A 19851-nucleotide genomic window follows, 5' to 3' on the forward strand; every position below is an offset into this window, starting at 1 on the left:
ATTGTAACATGGACAGATTCAACATTAAAGGGGAGTTTACAGTGTTAGGAATGCAAGTAAGATTTGAACGGAGCCTCACTTCACTAATCCTAGTAGTCCGTCACTTACATGCACAAGCGTGATTCTCAAACATTTGCCATTCATAATGGCATGATTATGAAAATGCGAAGTTGTGATAGTCACGCATATCCAACTTCAACAAAATTGTGCAGCACTAAGAAAACTAAGATAGCATTAGCGCTGTAAACAAGCCAACGTTACCCACAGCTGCTACGTTGTTAACAATAGTTATTTGTAATGTAGTGTTACTATAACAAGCAAGTGGTGTAGTTTGAAGTTTTATTTTTGGGAATGTATAATCTATTAAAAAAAAAAAAAAAAAAGGTCATAAACAAACCTGTCAAGCAGGATTGTTTGCTCATTCCGTGTTGCTTCCGAAGCCTCTCACTTCCCTTCGCTCTGCTTTTCTTTGCAAGTCTTATGCACAGTTGCTGGCAAACAAGGAATGAACTTTTTTTTCCAGAGGTGGATATTCCGCCATAGTTTCTGCAAAGCTCCTGAAGCCCAAAGTAGCAGGTCAGCGTGAAAATTGTTGAAAATGGGTTGAAACAAGCCCAAAATATGGCATGTACATTCGACACACCACAGAGAAGAGTAATGTTAACAAGCCTACCAAATTTGAATGAATTAAAAAAATTGCTAAGTATATAAAATCATAAGTTGAATAATAAGGGCCACCTCTCAGCTCTCAGACGCTGTGGGCGTGTCGAATGGATGTGCCAAAACGAATCAAACATACTGAGGAGGTGATAGCTTATATGATGTAAAATCACATTTGGAGCCGCAACTTCAAAATTTAATGGTTATTGGGGGCTATAATCACAAAAATAAGTCCTCGTTGTTGGCGACATAATGTCACAGCCGAACAAGACACCGGGACGGTAGAAGGAAGCCCAGGTAGTTAGACAGTCGGCATTGCCCCATCCATCCATCCATCCATTTTCAACACCACTTATCCTGGATAGGGTCGCGGGGCACTGGAGCCTATCCCAGGCGAAAGGCGGACTACACCCTGAACTCGTCGCCAGTCAGTCGCAGGTCACATGTAGACACAGACAATCATTCGCACTCACATTCACACCATCACTGAGTGGGAACTGAACCCACGCTGGCTGCACCAAAGTCAGGCGAGTGTACCACTACACCATCAGTGACCTGGCATTACCCCAATCACTAGTATGAAGTTACCCACAAAGCCATGTTGTCTCTGGTGAATGTTTACAAAACTATAATTCGTAAAATGTGCACTGCAGAGTTGGCTGGTGGTAGTGTTGATGTTCAGCTCGCCATCTGTGTGTGTCTTCAAAATATCAACCCATCGCTTTTTTATTTCCAAATTTTTTGGGAGCTTAAAAATGTCACCGAGGTGTTCTGTAAATTCAGGCATTCAAGAAGACACAATTTGGGGTGTAGCCATTGTTAGCTTGCTAACTCCACACCGGAATGGTAAATGGGGCTTGTTATGGAAGCTAAGCACAGCTAACTCACAACTGAGCAGCATAGCCAAGCGAAATGATGTCACGTTGTACTTACTGTGCGGGAGGGAACTCGCGCTAAAAAGTATTCGCCCCAACCCTGTGATGTCACTGGGCTGTGTTTTAGCCCCGCCCACAAAATCAGGAAAATTCCAACAGTGAAAAAATGCTTAGGATACTGTATATCTCAACAATTCAACACTATATTGTCTTTGCATATCTTTTCAGAACTTCAAACATTATTATAAACATTATTTAGAAACAAAACATAGATAGCTGGTTAGCGCCTCTTTAATGGCTCAATAAATGTATTTTTTTGTTTTGTTTTGTTTTGTTTTGTTTGTTTGTTTCCTGAAAAGTGATGGTTTTGGAGATACCCGATGGCAGCGAAATAAGTGATTATGGAATGGAACCAGATATGTTCCATTGCATATTCTTTCGTTCAGCATTTTAAGATTCCTTGTAATTCCATTAGCCTAAAAATATATCACTTGGAAGGATAAGCTATTTTATTTTTTTGTTAATTTTATTTATGTTGTTTTGAATTTCATTTAATTATATTAATGTTTTTTTCTCTCTCTCTCCATGTATCCAGTGATTGCTGACTTGTGGAATTCTGTCTAATGTTGTTGCCAAGTCAACATATAATATAAGCGGGCTATGACATCATTGCGAAGGGTTAATTAAAAGACAGATTGTGTGTCTTTACGTTACAAGCACGTATACAAACACAGCACGAGATGTCTTATCAACAACGAGCAGAAAGCAAATGGAATTAGAGCCAAAGAAGGAAGCCCCTTTTGTCCAGTGAAGTCACAGGTATGAAAGAAAAGGGTCTCCACTCTTCATCCCGCCTCCCTCCCCCCAAGTTTTACTTTCGCTTCCTTCACTCATCCGGCGCTCTCTCTCCATCAATACGGTTCTCTCTCTCTCTCTCTCTCTCTCCATCATCAGCACTAAATTCCCATTGATGTTTCTTTTCTTCTGCCGTATCGATCTCTTCATGAGAAGGAGGCGGGGGGGGTAGGAAGGAAGGGGCAGGGGTGCGAGATGGCGTTATCTGTTAATTAATTTGTCCTGAAGCTGGCCACCTATTAATCAGACAGATAAGAGGCATTGGATGGCTGAATGGCGCAGACAGGCTAGTGAGGAGAGGATGGGGGAGCAGGGGGGAGGCTCTTGTGTTGGGCTCACATTTGCACACCACAACACACACTCACACATTCACTGTGTACGGCGTGCGTTGCGCACAGATTGAAAACATGCTGATGAGACAACCCGTTACGCACATTCTCAGCGGCACGTGTATTGTTGCATAGGAACAAGTGCAGGAAGTGCCTCTCCCAGATAAAAATCATTGATGCACTTTGAGAAGAAACGCTGCACTTGGCCTCGATAAATTAATCATGAGGCTTTTAATTATTGCTGTTTCCCCTCTATAGTGGAGTAAGTGTGTGTTTGGGATCAATGTAACATATACACCAGACAAAGTAAACCATTAACCCTTTATCATGCAAGAAATCATATTTTGTGACATCAGTCCAATTTTACTATGAGGCATTAAAGCATAAGTTATCCCAGACAAATGGCAAAAGAGAAACTAAACGTTTATTTGAAGGAGGGGTCAATTTGAGAGGAGGCCTAGTATGAATGTTTTTGTAAGGCCTGAAAAGTGCCAAAGTATACAAGGTCTGTGGCAAAGTAAAAATAGTAAAAATGAGACAAGATTGAGCTCTCCAAAGTCGATCATCCGTACTTTGTACTGTCAGATGTATCCTGTTTGCACTTGCTGCACGGCAATGTGTGGTTTGTTTGCCATATGCTTTATTCAGGATCGTTTTCAAACCATCTCTCAAGGATTATTTGGTCCAAAGAAATTAAGCCCTCTCCCAAAAAGTTTATTTACATTTAAAGGCTGTGGATGATTACAAACAGAAGTTTTAAAGACATTTGTGTTTATTTTCTTCTTTGTTGAATTCAGTTCCACACTTTCCTGTTTATGGATTATATGGGGAGATATAGCTACAAAGTCCTGTCATGTATTTTAGTAACTCTGGAATCTATAGTTTTGGCCCCATTTATTAATTCATGAATTAAACGAGCCTTTGTGGTGCAAGGCCATCTAAGCGCCAGTTTCAAGGCTGGATAAATACAGTCAGAGAGTGTCGTACACATATGGAAAGAGAAAGAAGTAGACGAAAGGATTTGCAGAAGGCTTATCCAAAATGGTGACCCCTGAAGAACTGGGAAAAAGTGATTTATGATAAATAAAACTTCCTCTTCCTTTTGCATCAGATCCTGGGCTTTCAACACAGATATTCCATATTACTTAAAACTGTTGAAAAAGGCTGGAATTGGGTTTTAAGGGTTGGACTAGTGCTTAAATTTGGGATAACGTGCTTGAAAAGAAAACTAATTTAGCATCTAAAAGGTGATAGTTAGTTGTTAGCTTGATGAACAAAATTAACCACTGCATAAACCTGTACATAAAGTGTGTGTTTCCCTTAATTTTTTTCTCCCTCTGCTATTAGAAAACGGTGTCAAATAGTTATTATAATCTGTATATAGATTTACATGTAAGTGTATATTTACAAAAAAGGGACAATTGAAAGTTGCTGGAAAAGCTTGTATTTGTATCTCCGCGTTGACCTTGGAAAACGTATCATAGCTCTGAGAACATTGTTTGAGTGTGTTAATATTAACAATGCCACAACTCATTTCCTCCATCCACCATGAGTGATGAAGTCCAAAAGGACTCCCTCAAGACACAAATTGTGCATTTGTGTAAGGACGCACTCATGAACCTCTATATAATACGACAACCCCAATTCCAATGAAGTTGGGACATTGTGTTAAACATAAATAAAAACAGAATACAAGGATTTTCATATCATGTTCGACCTATATTTAATTGAATACACTCCAAAGACGAGATATTTAATGTTCAAACTGATAAACGTTATTGTTTTTAGCATATAATCATTAACTTCGAATTTTATGACCGCAACACGTTCCAAAAAAGCTGGGACAGGGTCATGTTTACCACTGTGTTACATCAACTTTTTTTTTAACAACATTCAATAAACGTTTGGGGACTGAATTCTTTCCCATTTTTGCTTGATGTACAGTTTCAGCTGTTCAACAGTCCGGGGTCTCCGTTGTCGTATTTTACGCTTTCATAATGCGCCACACATTTTCAATGGGAGACAGGTTTGGACTGCAGACAGGCCAGTCTAGTACCCGCACTCTTTTACTACGAAGCTACGCTGTTGTAACACGTGCAGAATGTGGTGTGGCATTTTCTTGCTGAAATAAGCAGGTGTGTCCATGAAAAAGACGTTGTTTGGATGACAGCATATGTTTCTCCAAAACCTGTATGTACCTTTCAGCATTAATGGTGCCTTCACAGATGTGTAAGTTACCCGTGTCATTGGCACTAACACAGCCCCATACCATCACAGATGCTGACTTTTGAACTTTGCGTCCATAACAGTCCGGATGGTTCTTTTCCTCTTTGGCCTGAAGGACACGATCTCCATAATTTCCAAAAACAATTTGAAATGTGGACTCGTCGGACCACAGGACACTTTTCCACTTTGCATCAGTCCATCTTAGATGAGCTCGGGCCCAGAGAAGCCGGCGGCGTTTCTGGGTGTTGGTGATGAATGGCTTTTGCTTTGCATAGTAGAGTTTTAAGTTGCACTTATGGATGTAGCGCCGAGCTTTATTTACTGACATTGGTTTTCGGAAGTGTTCCTGAGCCCATGTGGTGATATCCTTTACACATTGATGTCGGTTTGTGATGCAGTGCCACCTGAGGGATGGAAGGTCACGGTCATACAATGTTGGTTTTCGGCCTTGCCGCTTATAAGCAGTGATTTCTCCAGATTCTCTGAACCTTTTGATGCTATTATGGACCGTAGATGATGAAATCACTAAATTCCTTGCAATTGTACGTTGAGGAACATTGTCCTTAAACTGTTGGACTATTTTCTCACAAAGAGGTGAACCTTGCCCCATCTTTGCTTGTGAATGACTGAGCAATTCAGGGAAGCTCCTTTTATAGCCAATCATGGCACCCACCTGTTCCCAATTAGCCTGTTCACCTGTGGGATGTTCCAAACAGGTGTTTGAGGAGCATTCCTCAACTTTCTCAGTCTTTTTTGCCACCTGTCCCAGCTTTTTTGGAACGTCTTGCAGCCATAAAATTCTAAGTTAATGATTATTTTCTAAAAACAATAAAGTTTATCAGTTTGAACATTAAATATCTTGTCTTTGTAGTGTATTCAATTAAATATAGGTTGAATGTGATTTGAAAATGATTGTATTCTGTTTTTATTCATGTTTAACACAACGTCCCAAATTCATTGGAATTGGGGTTGTATATGATTATGTCATAAGTATAAGACACTACTCTTTGCAATGAGACTACCCCCCTTTTACTGTATCACTGTATCACGTTGTCTATGCATTCCGGTACATTTATGTGGATGTATATGTGTGTGCAACAGTGTGTGTATGTGAGCTGTCGGTGTCAGTAGCTGTTGATGGAATGAACTGGAACACGTTTCAAACAACAATAGCCTGCAAACTGGACATAATGAGACGCCTTCCATTACCCATCAACACACTGATAGATAAGAACCCCTGAACAGACATAGACACATGCACAAACACACACACATACACTGGCACGCACTCCCTCGTCACAAGAGGAGGCGCACGGCAGCAGATGTTGAGGAAATATCTTCCTTCTCATCTGTGCGCTCCTCCTGGCAGGATGTGCATCCAAAACACACACACATAGCGGAGTGCTGTGGTGCAGTCTGACAGGTGCGCTCACATGGGCCACCTCTCTTATGAAGACTTGCGCACACACATGTGCAGTGTACACACATGGGCGCATGTGTGAACGGACAGGTGTGTAAGGAGAGGACAGCTGTGAGGAAAATGCGAGTGGGCATGTGTTCCATTAAAGGGGAAGAGAGAGGGAAGCAAAATGTTGCTTTGGACCAACTAAACTGTCCAAAGGTGTGAATGTGAGTGTGAATGGTTGTTTGTCTATATGTGCCCTGTGATTGACTGGCAAGCAGTGCAGGGTGTACCCCTCCTCTTGCCCAAAGATAGCTGGGATAAGCTCACCCACTCTGGAAAATGGTTGGATATTTACTCTCTGTAAGTGTAATGGCCAGGTGTCCCAATACGTATATGTCAACATAGTGAATAGGCAATTACAAATTGAATGGGTTGTCATTGAAGCAAAGAGGAAATTTGAAGTGATGGCTGAAATTAGAGACCATGATTTTGGAGTGGTGTAGCAGCGATGGGCAACATTGATCCATGCGGGTTGTGTCAGGGGGAGATAAGGCTTACCTGTCCCCAGAGTACCGCCCTGGGCACAGGGGAGGGAGGGACGGAGGAGGGAGGACAGCAGGAGGAAGAAGAGGCGGAAAAGGAATCCTATGGACAGCCGGATGGATGCAGGGAGGAAAGTGGATAGTGAGGAGATCCTGTCCACCAAAACATTTGTACCTTCAACTTTCACTTTTAAATTGCATCTCATGTGTCAGAAAGTGTTGCTTTTATACAAAACTACATTCTACAATGTTATAGTTCAATTTCATTTATATAGCCCTGATACTAATAATTTTATCCGAAGACATTTTCATCATTTTCATTTTCATCATTCATACAGTGAATATTGAAAGTGAACACCCCCTTGTTAAAAAGACCAGGTACTACATGACAGAAGCAGCACCACTAGTAGTGGTGGGAACTCACGCCACAATATTTTCATATCACAGTACAGATGCCATAATTGATATACTGTACTGGGGAGTAATAAAAACATCTACGATACAATAACGATTGCTATGTAGTGAAAGGGAAACCTTAAACAAATGGTCTTATTATACATTAAGCATACAAAAAACTGAATGAAATAACGGAATACAAAACTCAATGTTTCTCTCTAATAGTAAAAGAGGAACACAACATAAGTAACTAAATCACTGGAAATTACACATTGAATGTTTGATTGCTTTAAATTTGTACTTTTGGACTGTAAATACTAGTTGTACATGGTACAAAGCATCACGGTACTGTACATCCGTCCATTCTCGAGAATTTAATTTTTATTTTTTTTAAATGTGGGAGGAAGACAAAGTACCTGGGGAAATTTTATGAAAGCACGGGAGAACATGCAAAGTCTACAATTAAACCCAGAACCTGTCAACTGTGAGGCAAACATAATTCCCACAAATGCACGGTGCTGCCTCACACTTATATTTTACATAAAAATCCTGCGTGCAATTTAGTAACAAAATTAATGTATATACTATAGATATTGTCCCACCGATGATCATTCATTGTATGTTTCTGCTCATTATCTTTGAATGAGCCAATTTTGAATTGATTCTATTCTTTGGCAGGTTTCTCCACACTGTCTCTAGCAGACCAGATGAGTCTACTGCAGAGCGCATGGATGGAGATCTTGATCCTACGTGTTGTGTACCGCTCGCTTTCCTTCGAAGACAAGGTTTGTATCGTTCTATTCATTTTGGCTCTGTTTAAAATCTTGAGGAAAAGGTTTCTGCTTGTTGTCAACCTGGCGATTTGTGTTTGTGTCACTAGCTGGTGTACGCTGAGGATTATATCATGGACGAGGACCAGTCAAAACTGGCCGGACTCCTCGACCTGAACAATGCCATCCTGCAGCTGGTCAAGAAGTATAAAACAATGAAGCTGGACAAGGAGGAATTTGTCACTCTGAAGGCCATCGCTTTGGCTAACTCAGGTAAGTTAAAAGCTTGTGTGGGTGTGTGCATGTGTGTTTGATGCCTTTGTGTTTGTGGAGTCAAGAAAGTGTTAATCCCAGGATTCTCCACTCCTGAGGGACTCATTTAAACACAGCCATCAAAGAGCTCATTTCAATACATTTTATCCAAGCAGACATGACTCGTACTTTCACACACACCTAGGAGTCAAATCATTTCACACACACGCTGTGTACAGTACACACTCACTTATAGCCCACCTTGTACAAAGTGTCCATGCTTTTTACAATTAGCATAGTCGTCTCTTCAGATGCCTGTTAAATAAGGTGAAATCATTAGAGCCCAAAGCCTGTCGATAAAGGCCCCTCTCTGATGTGTCCGGCTGCATCGACACTTGACTGACACACAGACACGCACACACTTACACACACACAAGCGCATGCATGCGCACTTTGTCCCTCCCCTCCCATGACCCGTCTTTTGAACTTTGTCTTGGATGGCAGCCAGCTCTTCAGTACTCTTTAATTACAAGCGGGAACTGTCAATACAATGTGTTTAAATGGGAGATGCAATGGAGGGAGCACTGAATGCCGGGCTGGGGAGGGGCCTTTTGTTCTAATCCTGACACCATCAATGCACTGACACCCCAACTCTGCCACTCACATGCACACGTTTTGAACATCCCAATTTAATCACTGTGACGCACAAAAAGATACGAGTAGAATGTAACTGAAATTTGAGATTACAATCATTGCAAATGTTCAGGCACGTGCCAAGAGTTCATACTATCATGCAGAAATATTGACATTATTTCCAGGTTGGTTTATGTAACAATCAATGTGTTGGCTGTGTGTGCGGTTGCATTTATATGTGTGTGTAGAAACATCTCATTGGTTTGTGATGATGAAGACTGAGGTAGAATAAAACTGTACCAAGACTTAAAAAGTGACCCAACTTACAAGTTTTCAAGAAAAGAGCTGAAGCTTTTGTTTTAAGTTACAAGCAAAAGTTTGTTAAAAATTATTTTCAAAAGCTACCAAGTGAAGCCAAGCTGTTTATTGGCATTGCCAACTGAAATGTGAACATAATAACAAAGAGAATTACACGTTGTGTATTTCACCAAGCCACATTCCTTATAGAAATCCACTGGCTTTATGCTAACACAAAATGCAAAACACTGTAGATGGGCTAGCAAAACTAGCATCAATTTTGTGGTAGTTATTACCCTTTAAGCGACGGATATGTGAACACAAACGGTGCAGCAACATCTAGAAAATCAATATAAAAATACTCAGAGGCAAATATTATTTTTTATTAGCTTACTGAGCTATTTTGACTGTCTTCTTCGTGTATTTATTTTATATGTATTATACTGCCCCCAGGTGGCTAAGGCATGCACACCAGAAGGAGCAGCCAAAGTCCATTGAATTGAAGCAAATTAAATGCAGCAAAACTGTTTAATAGCTTTATATTCTATTTAATATTGTCGCTACTGTATGTTTCATAAAGTACAATATTATAGAGTGCATTTTTCCTTAATGAAAAAGACATTACATTTTTGTTGTTTTTTTGGAGAGTCTGGAACGGATTAATAGCATTTACATTCATTTCAATGGGAAAAATATGATTTGAGAAAGGAGTGTTTGGAGTTACAAGCATGGTCAAAAATCCTGTATCTCAAGGTACCATTGGAACTGTATACATAAATGTGACAAAACCAGATACAAGATCACTTTAAAATGTTGTCATTATATTATTTACTGTTCTACAAAAGAAACAAGTGTAATGGAAATTTACCAGAACCAATGTGTTTGTCGTTGGCTCATGTAAACTGTAAACAATTGTATGTTAAGATGACAAGTCCCATTTAAAGTGCCTTCACTGCTGCTCGGAAGACCGTGTGTGCTGCAGCTTCAACCTGCTGTATCCAGGCTCTTCTCTTTCATGCTTCACATATGATTACAAAACACAACTCTTGGTGTTTCCCAGGGTGTATTATTTTAATATACGTAGAAAATATTAGCCACTACACACAAATACGACTGCAATGTCAGAATAGTTTCAACAAATACCGTAATTTGTCGTATATAATGCGCACCCGTGTATAATACGTACCCCCAAATTTGACCTCGAAATTCTGGAAAACCCTTCTACCTATGTATAATGCATTCTTACAATGCATGATTTTGCTTCTACCCATATGATCAAAACATGAAGTATGATCTGTATTTTGTTGTTTTTTTTTTAAAGAATGATTCTGAAGTTAAGCACTTTATTTTAACACGTAATACTTTTTTAATTTATTTGCTCTTATTTTGAAATTCACAGCCCTACTTTTATTTAGTAAATTAGAAAACACACAGTTGTGCTCATATATTTGATTACACAGGCAAATTTTGTAAGATGGGTACAATTCTTTAAAGAAAACCTGAAGGACCAGGCGAAACAATTTTAATGTGATTCAAATTAAACGGTCAAGCATTTCAGAAAAGCATTATCATTAAACAAAACATAACCATAAAGAAACTAATGATGGTTATTGTTCAGTCATCAGTCATATTTAAACAATTCTCACAAATTGTGCCAGGTTATGTAAACTTATTAGCACAACTGTACATATATGCAGTCATACGTACCCCTGTCATGTTGGAATGAAAGCGTAGGCTACACCTGTTTTATAGCCACTAGGTGGCGGTGGCATATTAGAATGAAAGTGTACACCTTTCTCATAACCTCGAGGTGGCGGTGGCATTTTGGAATGAAAGTGTACAGCTTTTTGATAACCACTTGATGGCAGCATACATTTATAAAATGTGAAAGTTTGTTCCATTTGCCACTATACCCATGTATAATGCAAACTATTGACTTTTGACAATTTTGGGGGGAAAAATGTGCATTATACATGAGAAATTACGGTAAATGTCATTTTCTGGAATCATGCGCTGTATTTTATTACAGTAAAGATGTCCATCACTGTTAAAAATAAAAATTGAGAATGACGACAACTTTCCATCGTGCGCCCATCTTTCTAAGTGCACACCAAGACAACAGAACGCTAGCATTAGCATTTTGAAGGGCACTGACACGAATTAATTCAAGGATGCTAATCATCCGCATTAATGAAGCCAAGCCTTAAGAAATGTTAGCAAACGTGCTCCACATGTAATGACACATCCACTAGCCCTGGGAAACAGGAGACGTGTGTATGTGTTGCATTGTGTTCCATGTTGTGGTTTAACAGCTCGTGGTCATTATGTTGTGCTGTTGAGCTTGTGAGTACTGCAGGTCACAGCATTGGCAGCCGCCATGTCTAGAAGGCAAAACTCTAAACACACAGCATTCATTAAACCTGTATCGAGTTAATGTAGCTGCATTTGTTTGTGTTTTAGATTTCGTAATTTCGTAATTTTATTTCATGCTCAACTAAAAAGTAGGGAAACAATATGTTTGGTAAATCTTGTTTATCGTATCACGCTAATAAAGCTGCATATGATCTAAAATATGAGTAAATAAAATATGAGATTGGACCACTCAGTCTTTTCTAAACTGAAGCAGTTTGACGTGATACAAACTGAGTTTTGTATTGATCCTTATAGGACAAAACCCAAGTGCTCTGCTCCTGCATACTGATACATGCATTACACTCTATAGATCCAGCCTTGTGTATATATGACGTCTGTGGCTGTCTCTCTCTTTACTGTTATCCATCCATGACTGTATTGTACACTAAAGGCTGAGACAAACAACACGCACTTTTACACTACGACCTTAATAATATTGTTCCTCTCGGACAGTATCAACTTTGTATTAATCTTTGTAACATTTGTTTTACTATAAGAATCCCATATATTGGGCTGGTGAATTTAATCTGTTGGGGTGTTTTCCCAGCCACACTAACTACCAACATTCCTACTAAGCGTGTGCATTCAGGTGTGTGTTGTAGTGTGGGTGTATGGCTCACTAGTTGTCTTGTGATTATTATTTAACATGCATGTACCCATTGATCAGAGCCATTGATCAGAGGTTGGGAGCTTAAAGGCCAGCCCACATTAAGACTTGGCCTCCCCAGGGGCCAATATGGAGCATTATTATTGAGGGGCATTCTCAGCCTGCATACTGCCACATGTGCTTAAACACTACATACTACCAACAAGAGGGATTGTGTTACATGTGCATGTGAATGTGCATGTGCGTGCGTGCACATGCGAGCAAACACACACACTTGCGCACTTTAGGTGTTCCCGAATCTCTCCATCATCCTACAACTCCATCTTTTTTAACTCCGCCCACTGGTCTGTGTGTCTGTTCATTCATCACACCCACTGCTCCACACTTTAAAGACACAGACTGGAACAAGCTCGGAATCTAAAGTGCCAACACTGTTTTTTTATGTTAAGATGCTGGATAATGTGTTTAAGAAAATGAAGTCATTTTAAAAATGCAATTTTTTTTCAATGGCACTGTATATATCCAATGGATGCTTTAAATCCAAATGAAACCACAGCCTGGCATGCAAGAGTGAGTTACTGGTAGGATTTTGAGCCATGTCTTTCACACCTCTTCCCTCTGAGGGAGGGAAGAGTTGAAGAGATTTTTTTATGTAATATTGTCTGCGACTGCCTGGTGACCAGTTAAGAGTGTAATCGGCCTCTCGCCTGAAGTCAGCTGGGCCAGCTCACCCACAATCCTAGTGAGGATAAGATGGACAGAAAATGGATGGCTTGATAGATATAATATTGTATTTTATTTAATATATATACCGGGCAGCTCGGTGAACAAGCTGTTAGCATGTCGTTCTCACAGTCGAGTGGTTCTGCAATCGAATCTCAGCTCAGGTCCTCCTGTCTGGACTCTAACTCACCCCTGACACTAATAAAAACAAATAGTATAGAAATTGGATGAATGTACAGTATATTACATGTGCAATATACACTACCAGTCGCTTCTCATTCAGAAGCATGAGAAAGTGTGTCCTGGTAGTGTAACTTTACAATATATTATATTGAGTCCAATAAATCTGCTCTAAAAAAAATCCAGTCATATTTACATTGAGTTCAAAGAAGTCTGATAATAGAGCAAAATAATAATTGTCTTGTCATCCTCAGACTCAATGCACATTGAGGATGTGGATGCAGTGCAGAAGCTCCAAGACGTGCTCCACGAGGCCCTGCAGGACTACGAGGCTTCCCAGCACCAGGAGGACCCCCGGCGGACGGGCAAGCTGCTCATGACCCTGCCCCTTCTCCGTCAGACCTCCACCAAGGCCGTGCAGCACTTCTACAGCATCAAGCAGGACGGAAAAGTGCCCATGCACAAACTGTTCCTGGAGCTGCTGGAGGCCAAAGTGTGAAGGCGGAAAGTCCAGACAACTCTCCGTCTTTTACACGCCAATACACACACACACACACGCACCCAAACACACACAATAATATGCCCCTTAAGTACGCCACTATGACTCATCAAGTAAGCTACTCCTCTTACCTTAAACCTATGCTGTCTAAGATTTGAACGAAAAGGCTCAGTTGACCTTTTTGATAGGCGAGGTGGAGCTGACTGATATGACCCCGCCCCCTGTAAAGGGAAAGAAGAAGACACTTACTCCCGTTGTTATTGTGTGTGCAAAAACACTGACAGTGACACTCACATATGTATTTAATGATGACATTATTAATAAGAACATGCTCAAATGAGGACACGTTCAAAAGAAAAAAGTTCAAAGGACCGATGAGACTTTTCCCCCTTGCCCCACCATATAATTTTGTAAGTGTTTAAGAAGATAAAGGGAAAAAAACTAAAGAAGTATTGAAGACATTTATGTGTACATTGACATCTGGATGGACAAAGAAGAAGATGATGAGGAGGAGATTTGCCCGCCTAAAGATGGAGCACTTCCATTCAGCAGATGCCAGCAACTTTATGCCATTACCCCAAATTCTCTAGCTTTTTTTTTCTTTCTTTCTTTAATCCAAGGCCCTGGACTGGTGTTCTCTTCTGTTAGTGATTCAAAAGTTCCAGCAGGGAGCAGACATGTCTAAGAATTGAAGTTGGAATTGGTTGCTGTAAACATTTACGAAATTTAGGACCTGGTTTCCCAAAAAGCCACCTACTTGTGGCACTTTTTTGAAACTTTCTGAAGCTGAAGATATTGTCAGACTTTTGCTGCAATTGAGGAGTTTAATGTTATCAAAATGTCATTTTTCCACTGCACAGTATCGGCTCAGCTCTGTTTTTACCGTTTCAAGTTAAGCTTTCAGCAATGAAAACCAATGTCTTGTTATACGATGCGTTAAACATGCACTGAAGCCTTCAGTCGAAACGAGACAAGGTAACAAAAAGGAGACAAAAATCGCATTCAAGTGGAGACTGAGGGCAGCAAGAAAATGGAGTGCGACAGCAAAGTCGAGATTGTGGCGTAGGGAAACAATGAATTGAATAAAACAAAAAGTTGAAGCGAGATCTCTGCTTCCAAGCTTTGCAGTACAAATTTTTCCACACAGATTGTTTCTGTAGATTCCACGCACCACTCTATGTAGAAATAATTTGGCAGTAAGCTAGGAGGAAAGAGTCCAAAAAGTGTTTTACACTTAAAAAAAAGATCTAATGCGATGTGTCCACTGCCGTGCAGACTAACGTAGCACAACAGCACATCTAGTGCTAACACAAGCTATTGATGTTAGCTAAGTTAATACAACATATCACCGTGTATTGTAATGTCCCCACAAGTGGTCATGGATCGACACAGCCACCCATGCATTTTCAATCGCTTGATCTAACAAACGCTAACAAAATAAACACATAATAAGCATTTTCATATATGAGATGCTGTGACCACAATTGACACCGGCATTTAACGCGCAGACTGGCTAACAGGTAGCCAGTTAACAGAGAGTCGCTAACCTGAGCTCACATCAGCTCACTGTACACTCTCATCCGCTGACTCGCACGTCACTCCAGGTCAGGCCCCGCAGGTCACAGATATGAATTAAAGTGTGGATCATGAGGATGGTGAACCCAAGTGGACAACAATCATGCCTGGACCTCACATGCACATTTTGTTGTTGAACAATGCATAATCAATTTCTATCTGATTAATTGATGGGCAAATCGGTAGACTAATCGAATATTGAGCATCAATAGCGAGTAGAGGCGTGTGAGCTGAGTCGGTACCATGCTGTGCAAAAATCTCAAACGGTCCGACAACGCTTCATGTTGTCCACTTGTGTTTGTCAGGCTGCAGTATTTTCAACGCTGTACAGCTCAACACCTCGCCCACACGTCACTCTTTGAATGTGCCATTGAGATATCCGAGAGGCACCTCAGTGCTTCCCTCCTTGCTCAGCTTCCTTCACAAGCTCCACAAGATCATCTTAACAAGATGCCCTCAGAGCAGACGTTCCACGCGTGTGACGGGCCGCTATCAAGACCGAAGGTGACTGAAGTGTTGCTTTATTTTTATTTCTTGGCATCTATCTCGAAATAATTGTAGCTAAGGTACCAATATTTGACTTGTAAATAACAGTCATCCTGTATATGATGTATAACAGCAGCTTTGTTTTTCTTTCTCTCCTTAAACCCAAAACAACACTTTCCTGTACCAGCTTGACCACTCTCCGTGGTTATCATGTGTGTATAAATTTAACAACTTATCATGTATTAACAAATCAAAGTTTATCTTAGGAGCTTCCAAGCAAGAGTGCATTCACAAGGAGGGTGCAAGGATGGAGTGTAGGGAGAATATGTAGCTTTGTTGTCTTTTTGTTATTAATCAAATGTAGCAGACATACAATTGTAGCATGGAGGAGAATCACGATGAACATCAACACAAGCCGAAGTCAAACTTAGCAACATAAAACATACACTACTGATGTTTGCACCTTGTCATGTGACCAAGCGCAACATTTAGGTTTTTTTTCTCATTTTCTCCAAAGCCAAGTAGACGAGCATAGGGACCACGAAAGCCATGTTTCCACCATGTGCTACACTTCACTTCAGTTTGGAACTGTCAAGTGTGGATTTCTCTGCCTTTCTTCGGGAGATCTACTCTGTATTAGGGTTTGCACCTCTAAAGAGTTTCTGAAGTCGACCATAGTGTGAGGAATCTTAGTTGAAGTTGTTTCGTCTTTGATATTTGTTCAGCACAATACGACGGTCCCCAACCTTTTTGGTGCCACGGAGCGGTTTCACGTAAAGATATGTTTCGACGGACAGGCAGAGAAAGAAATAAAAACAAATGACTATAAATACCACTCACCGTTAGGCTAATTGTAGTTAATTAGTGGGAGTCCTGCACATGCTTCTCTTACTCAAAGCAGCCGGTCTCGTCAGAATGCTTTTAATATCACACACACAACTGCGGCGATATCCTGTTTTCGCTGGGTTCTGAATAAAAAGCAAAGGCATCTTGATGCTGGATTTTCTGTTGTGACTCTGATAGAGTGGTTTTGCAGAATTTCTGTATGGAAACTGACAGAACTGTAGCGCCTGATGGAAATGAGGCATAAATGCATACAAATGCAAAATTGAGCAATGGAAATTGGCGCATCATCATACTTAAACACACACACTGATTTTGCCTGGTTTGTTATCCCACTTCCTGTTTTAAGTGCAATCAGTCTGACTGACTAAAATGAAAAAACACTTTCATTCACTTTGTATTAGCAAAGTTGTATTTTCTTCACATACAACCTTAACCCACAGCAAGGTTTGATCACTCATCATAGCTTTAACAGTTGGGAATTAAAATAAAAAAATGATAATATATCCATCCATCCATCCATTTTCTGAGCCGCTTCTCCTCACTAGGGTCGCGGGCGTGCTGGAGCCAATCCCAGCTATCATCGGGCAGGAGGCGGGGTACACCCTGAACTGGTTGCCAGCCAATCGCAGATGATAATATATATATAATTATGTATGTAATTTGTAAAGCTGCATAAGAATGCCAAATGTTTATCCAACCTACTAGAAGCTGGCAGCTGAGGAGTTAAGTGTAGTCCATCTCTAACATCGCTCGCAAAAACATCATGAAACATCATTAGGGGCTATTTTCTCAGCCTTCGTTAGCGTTGTATATTGTAAATAAAGACAGATTACAATTCTAACATAAGACATTTTATTGGAAACAAAAGATTTTAAAAACACCCGAAAAATGTAGCTCAACCTCGATGTAAGTTTCATGTTCACCATTTTTTCTACGGAGGAAAAAAACTTTCTCAAGTCTTCCTTATTTTTTGGCTCCGCCCCTCTTGCCCTAAGCACTCGGAGGCGTGCCTGTGTGCTTTCCTTGTGCCGACTACTGTCCTCGTGCCGTGTGCTTCCCACTTCTTTATCCAGCACACAGTAGAGACTACAGGCCATGTGGTCTGGCTTCTGGATCAGTACGCTGAGGCAAAGAACTCTTCTAGGGTTAAATCGCAGCACTCATCTCTACCCGACTACACATACTTAATGAATTATTTAGTATCTAAATGATAAACACAAGTATTTAAAGGGGAGGGTCATTTGTGTAACTTTCCTGTAGAACAACCAATATTCTGTATATCGTTTAAGTTTGAATAAGACTGAATGACAGGGGCGACGTTTCAGAACCTTTTGATAAGCTCGCTGTACATACATAACTACCTTCCACGCAGCATGACAACAGCTCAATCATTTTGTCCATTTTCTTGAAATAATTTTCAGATTTGTTTAGCTTTTATTAATTAAAAAGGAAGAGTAAAAGCCCTAAACTCTTTCAATTATTGTTGTTTGAGACATTATGTCTCTAATGTCTATAAAGTTCAACATGTCATGTAAAAGTACACTATTGATTTTTCTTATACAATAAGACAAAAGGTGCTTTTAAATATAATGAGTTTAATGTTAAATTGTCGCATGTCAAAGTAAACACGTGCACTTGATTTGACTTGATTCAGTTGTTTAAAAGCAGCAATATCTAAAAATCGAAAACGGCACATACTTGTATCATCGGCCAGTTCAGTTGATTGCAAAGTTTTAAGACATCACAGTTAAATGCATCAATATGCAGGATGTTTTGACATTTCATTTTTAGAAGCAATATTTTGTTGACTGAATTCTTGACAAGTTGCACTTGTGATGAATTATTTGAGTATAGAGCCCATAAATGTGGACAAAGTGTTATTTTCCATGAGGTGCAATGGGAAAAGGAGTGGAGTGTTTTGACCTGCTTGCACCGTAAGCAGCATGTTGTTGTTTTTTTTCATCTGTCACTAAGATCCATTAGCTGCAAATATTGTATGTAAGCCAACTATGACTTGTGTAGCTGAAGCAGCAAAGGATTGTCCATCCCAGCTCAACAGTCATTTAGTTGTATTTAAATATAGCAGCCACCTGTGCTGCATTCATGGGCGAGAGAGAGAGTTTGGATTATAACATTTGGAGGGGGAAAAAAAAAAAAAGACCCTTGCCTTGTGAAGAGTTCTGGGTGAAGGGAGAGAGACCCTGTATTGTTATTCAAAACATGTTCGTAGATTTTAGATGTGCTTCACATCAGAAAATGAAAAAGGAAAAAAAAAAAACTACCTGTATATTTTTGTGATGTGTATCATACAAGTGTGCTCCAATGATAATGTCCATTTGTGTAAATGTATTTCACACTGTATATATTGTTCAATGCAAAAAGAGAGACCTATGATTCTGTAAGTTAAACGACTATTGTTTGAAACATTACGTGTTACTCCAGACTATGCCTTTCAGGATTATTACAGTAGAGCAATATCGATTAAAACCAGGCTTCCAGTTTTGAATCTTGTTCTCTTCTTCTTTTAAATGACACCACATGTTTTCTAGTGCCATTACCATCTACCACATAAATGCTAAGTGAAGACCAAGCCACGCGGCCGACGACCGGACGCGACTGAACTGTAGCGCAATGTGCAGAGTTCTGCCACAAGTTTCCATGAATGGCTGAGCATTGGTCAATATTTTTGTTGCAATTCAACATTTGAATCGCCGGTGAACGACAGTACAATACAGTATATACAGTACAAATTCTGTTTTCCAGTAACACTTAGCTAGAAAGCAAAGCTTGGAGAGTGATCATTGTCAACATTCTCTCAAAATATTCACACTCACCCGTTTCCCCTTCTTCGGGTTCATCTGCAGCTTACTTGACAATTGTGCCATGTTTTTACAGTGAACAAAACATATATACATAACACAGTATATTGTATGTGGAGCCTCAAAACCTGATACAAGATTGCAGTTTTTCCGTTGCAGCGCATCTGTAGATGTGCGATTCTCAATCACTTGGTGAGCAACGAAGTCACCAACTTATCAGCAACTACACTCAAATGTTAAATTAGTTTCCCCCTTGGTATCTCCTCTCCAAAAATGTTTCATATTTGTATTTATTATTATTTAGCTGTATATTTTTCTTTTCTTTTTTTTCTTCATAATTCTGTGAATATATTTCTTGCCCTGTGCTGTTACACTTGGTGGACCCAATACAGTAAGAGGCTCAATGAGTGGACGGCATCAAACAACGTAATGTTGTTACATTAATTAAAATGGAGCTTTTAGCA

At 40.0% G+C, this 19851-nt stretch overlaps 1 protein-coding gene across 7 annotated transcripts in view; it reads left to right on the forward strand.

The window, feature by feature from the left end:
* Nucleotides 1-19055, forward strand: part of esrrga (estrogen-related receptor gamma a) — a 129687-nt gene extending 110632 nt beyond the window's left edge. For all 7 annotated transcript variants that reach the window (XM_061667301.1, XM_061667282.1, XM_061667308.1 and 4 more), the window contains 3 exons: nt 7967-8073; nt 8169-8331; nt 13417-19055. In XM_061667301.1, coding sequence (XP_061523285.1) covers nt 7967-8073; nt 8169-8331; nt 13417-13661 — 515 coding nt within the window. In that variant the 3' untranslated portion in view covers nt 13662-19055. The remainder of the gene's footprint in view (nt 1-7966; nt 8074-8168; nt 8332-13416) is intronic.
* The last annotated feature ends 796 nt before the right edge of the window (nt 19056-19851 follow it).

This window comes from Phycodurus eques, chromosome 2, assembly GCF_024500275.1.
Source record: "Phycodurus eques isolate BA_2022a chromosome 2, UOR_Pequ_1.1, whole genome shotgun sequence".
Lineage (NCBI taxonomy): Eukaryota > Metazoa > Chordata > Actinopteri > Syngnathiformes > Syngnathidae > Phycodurus > Phycodurus eques.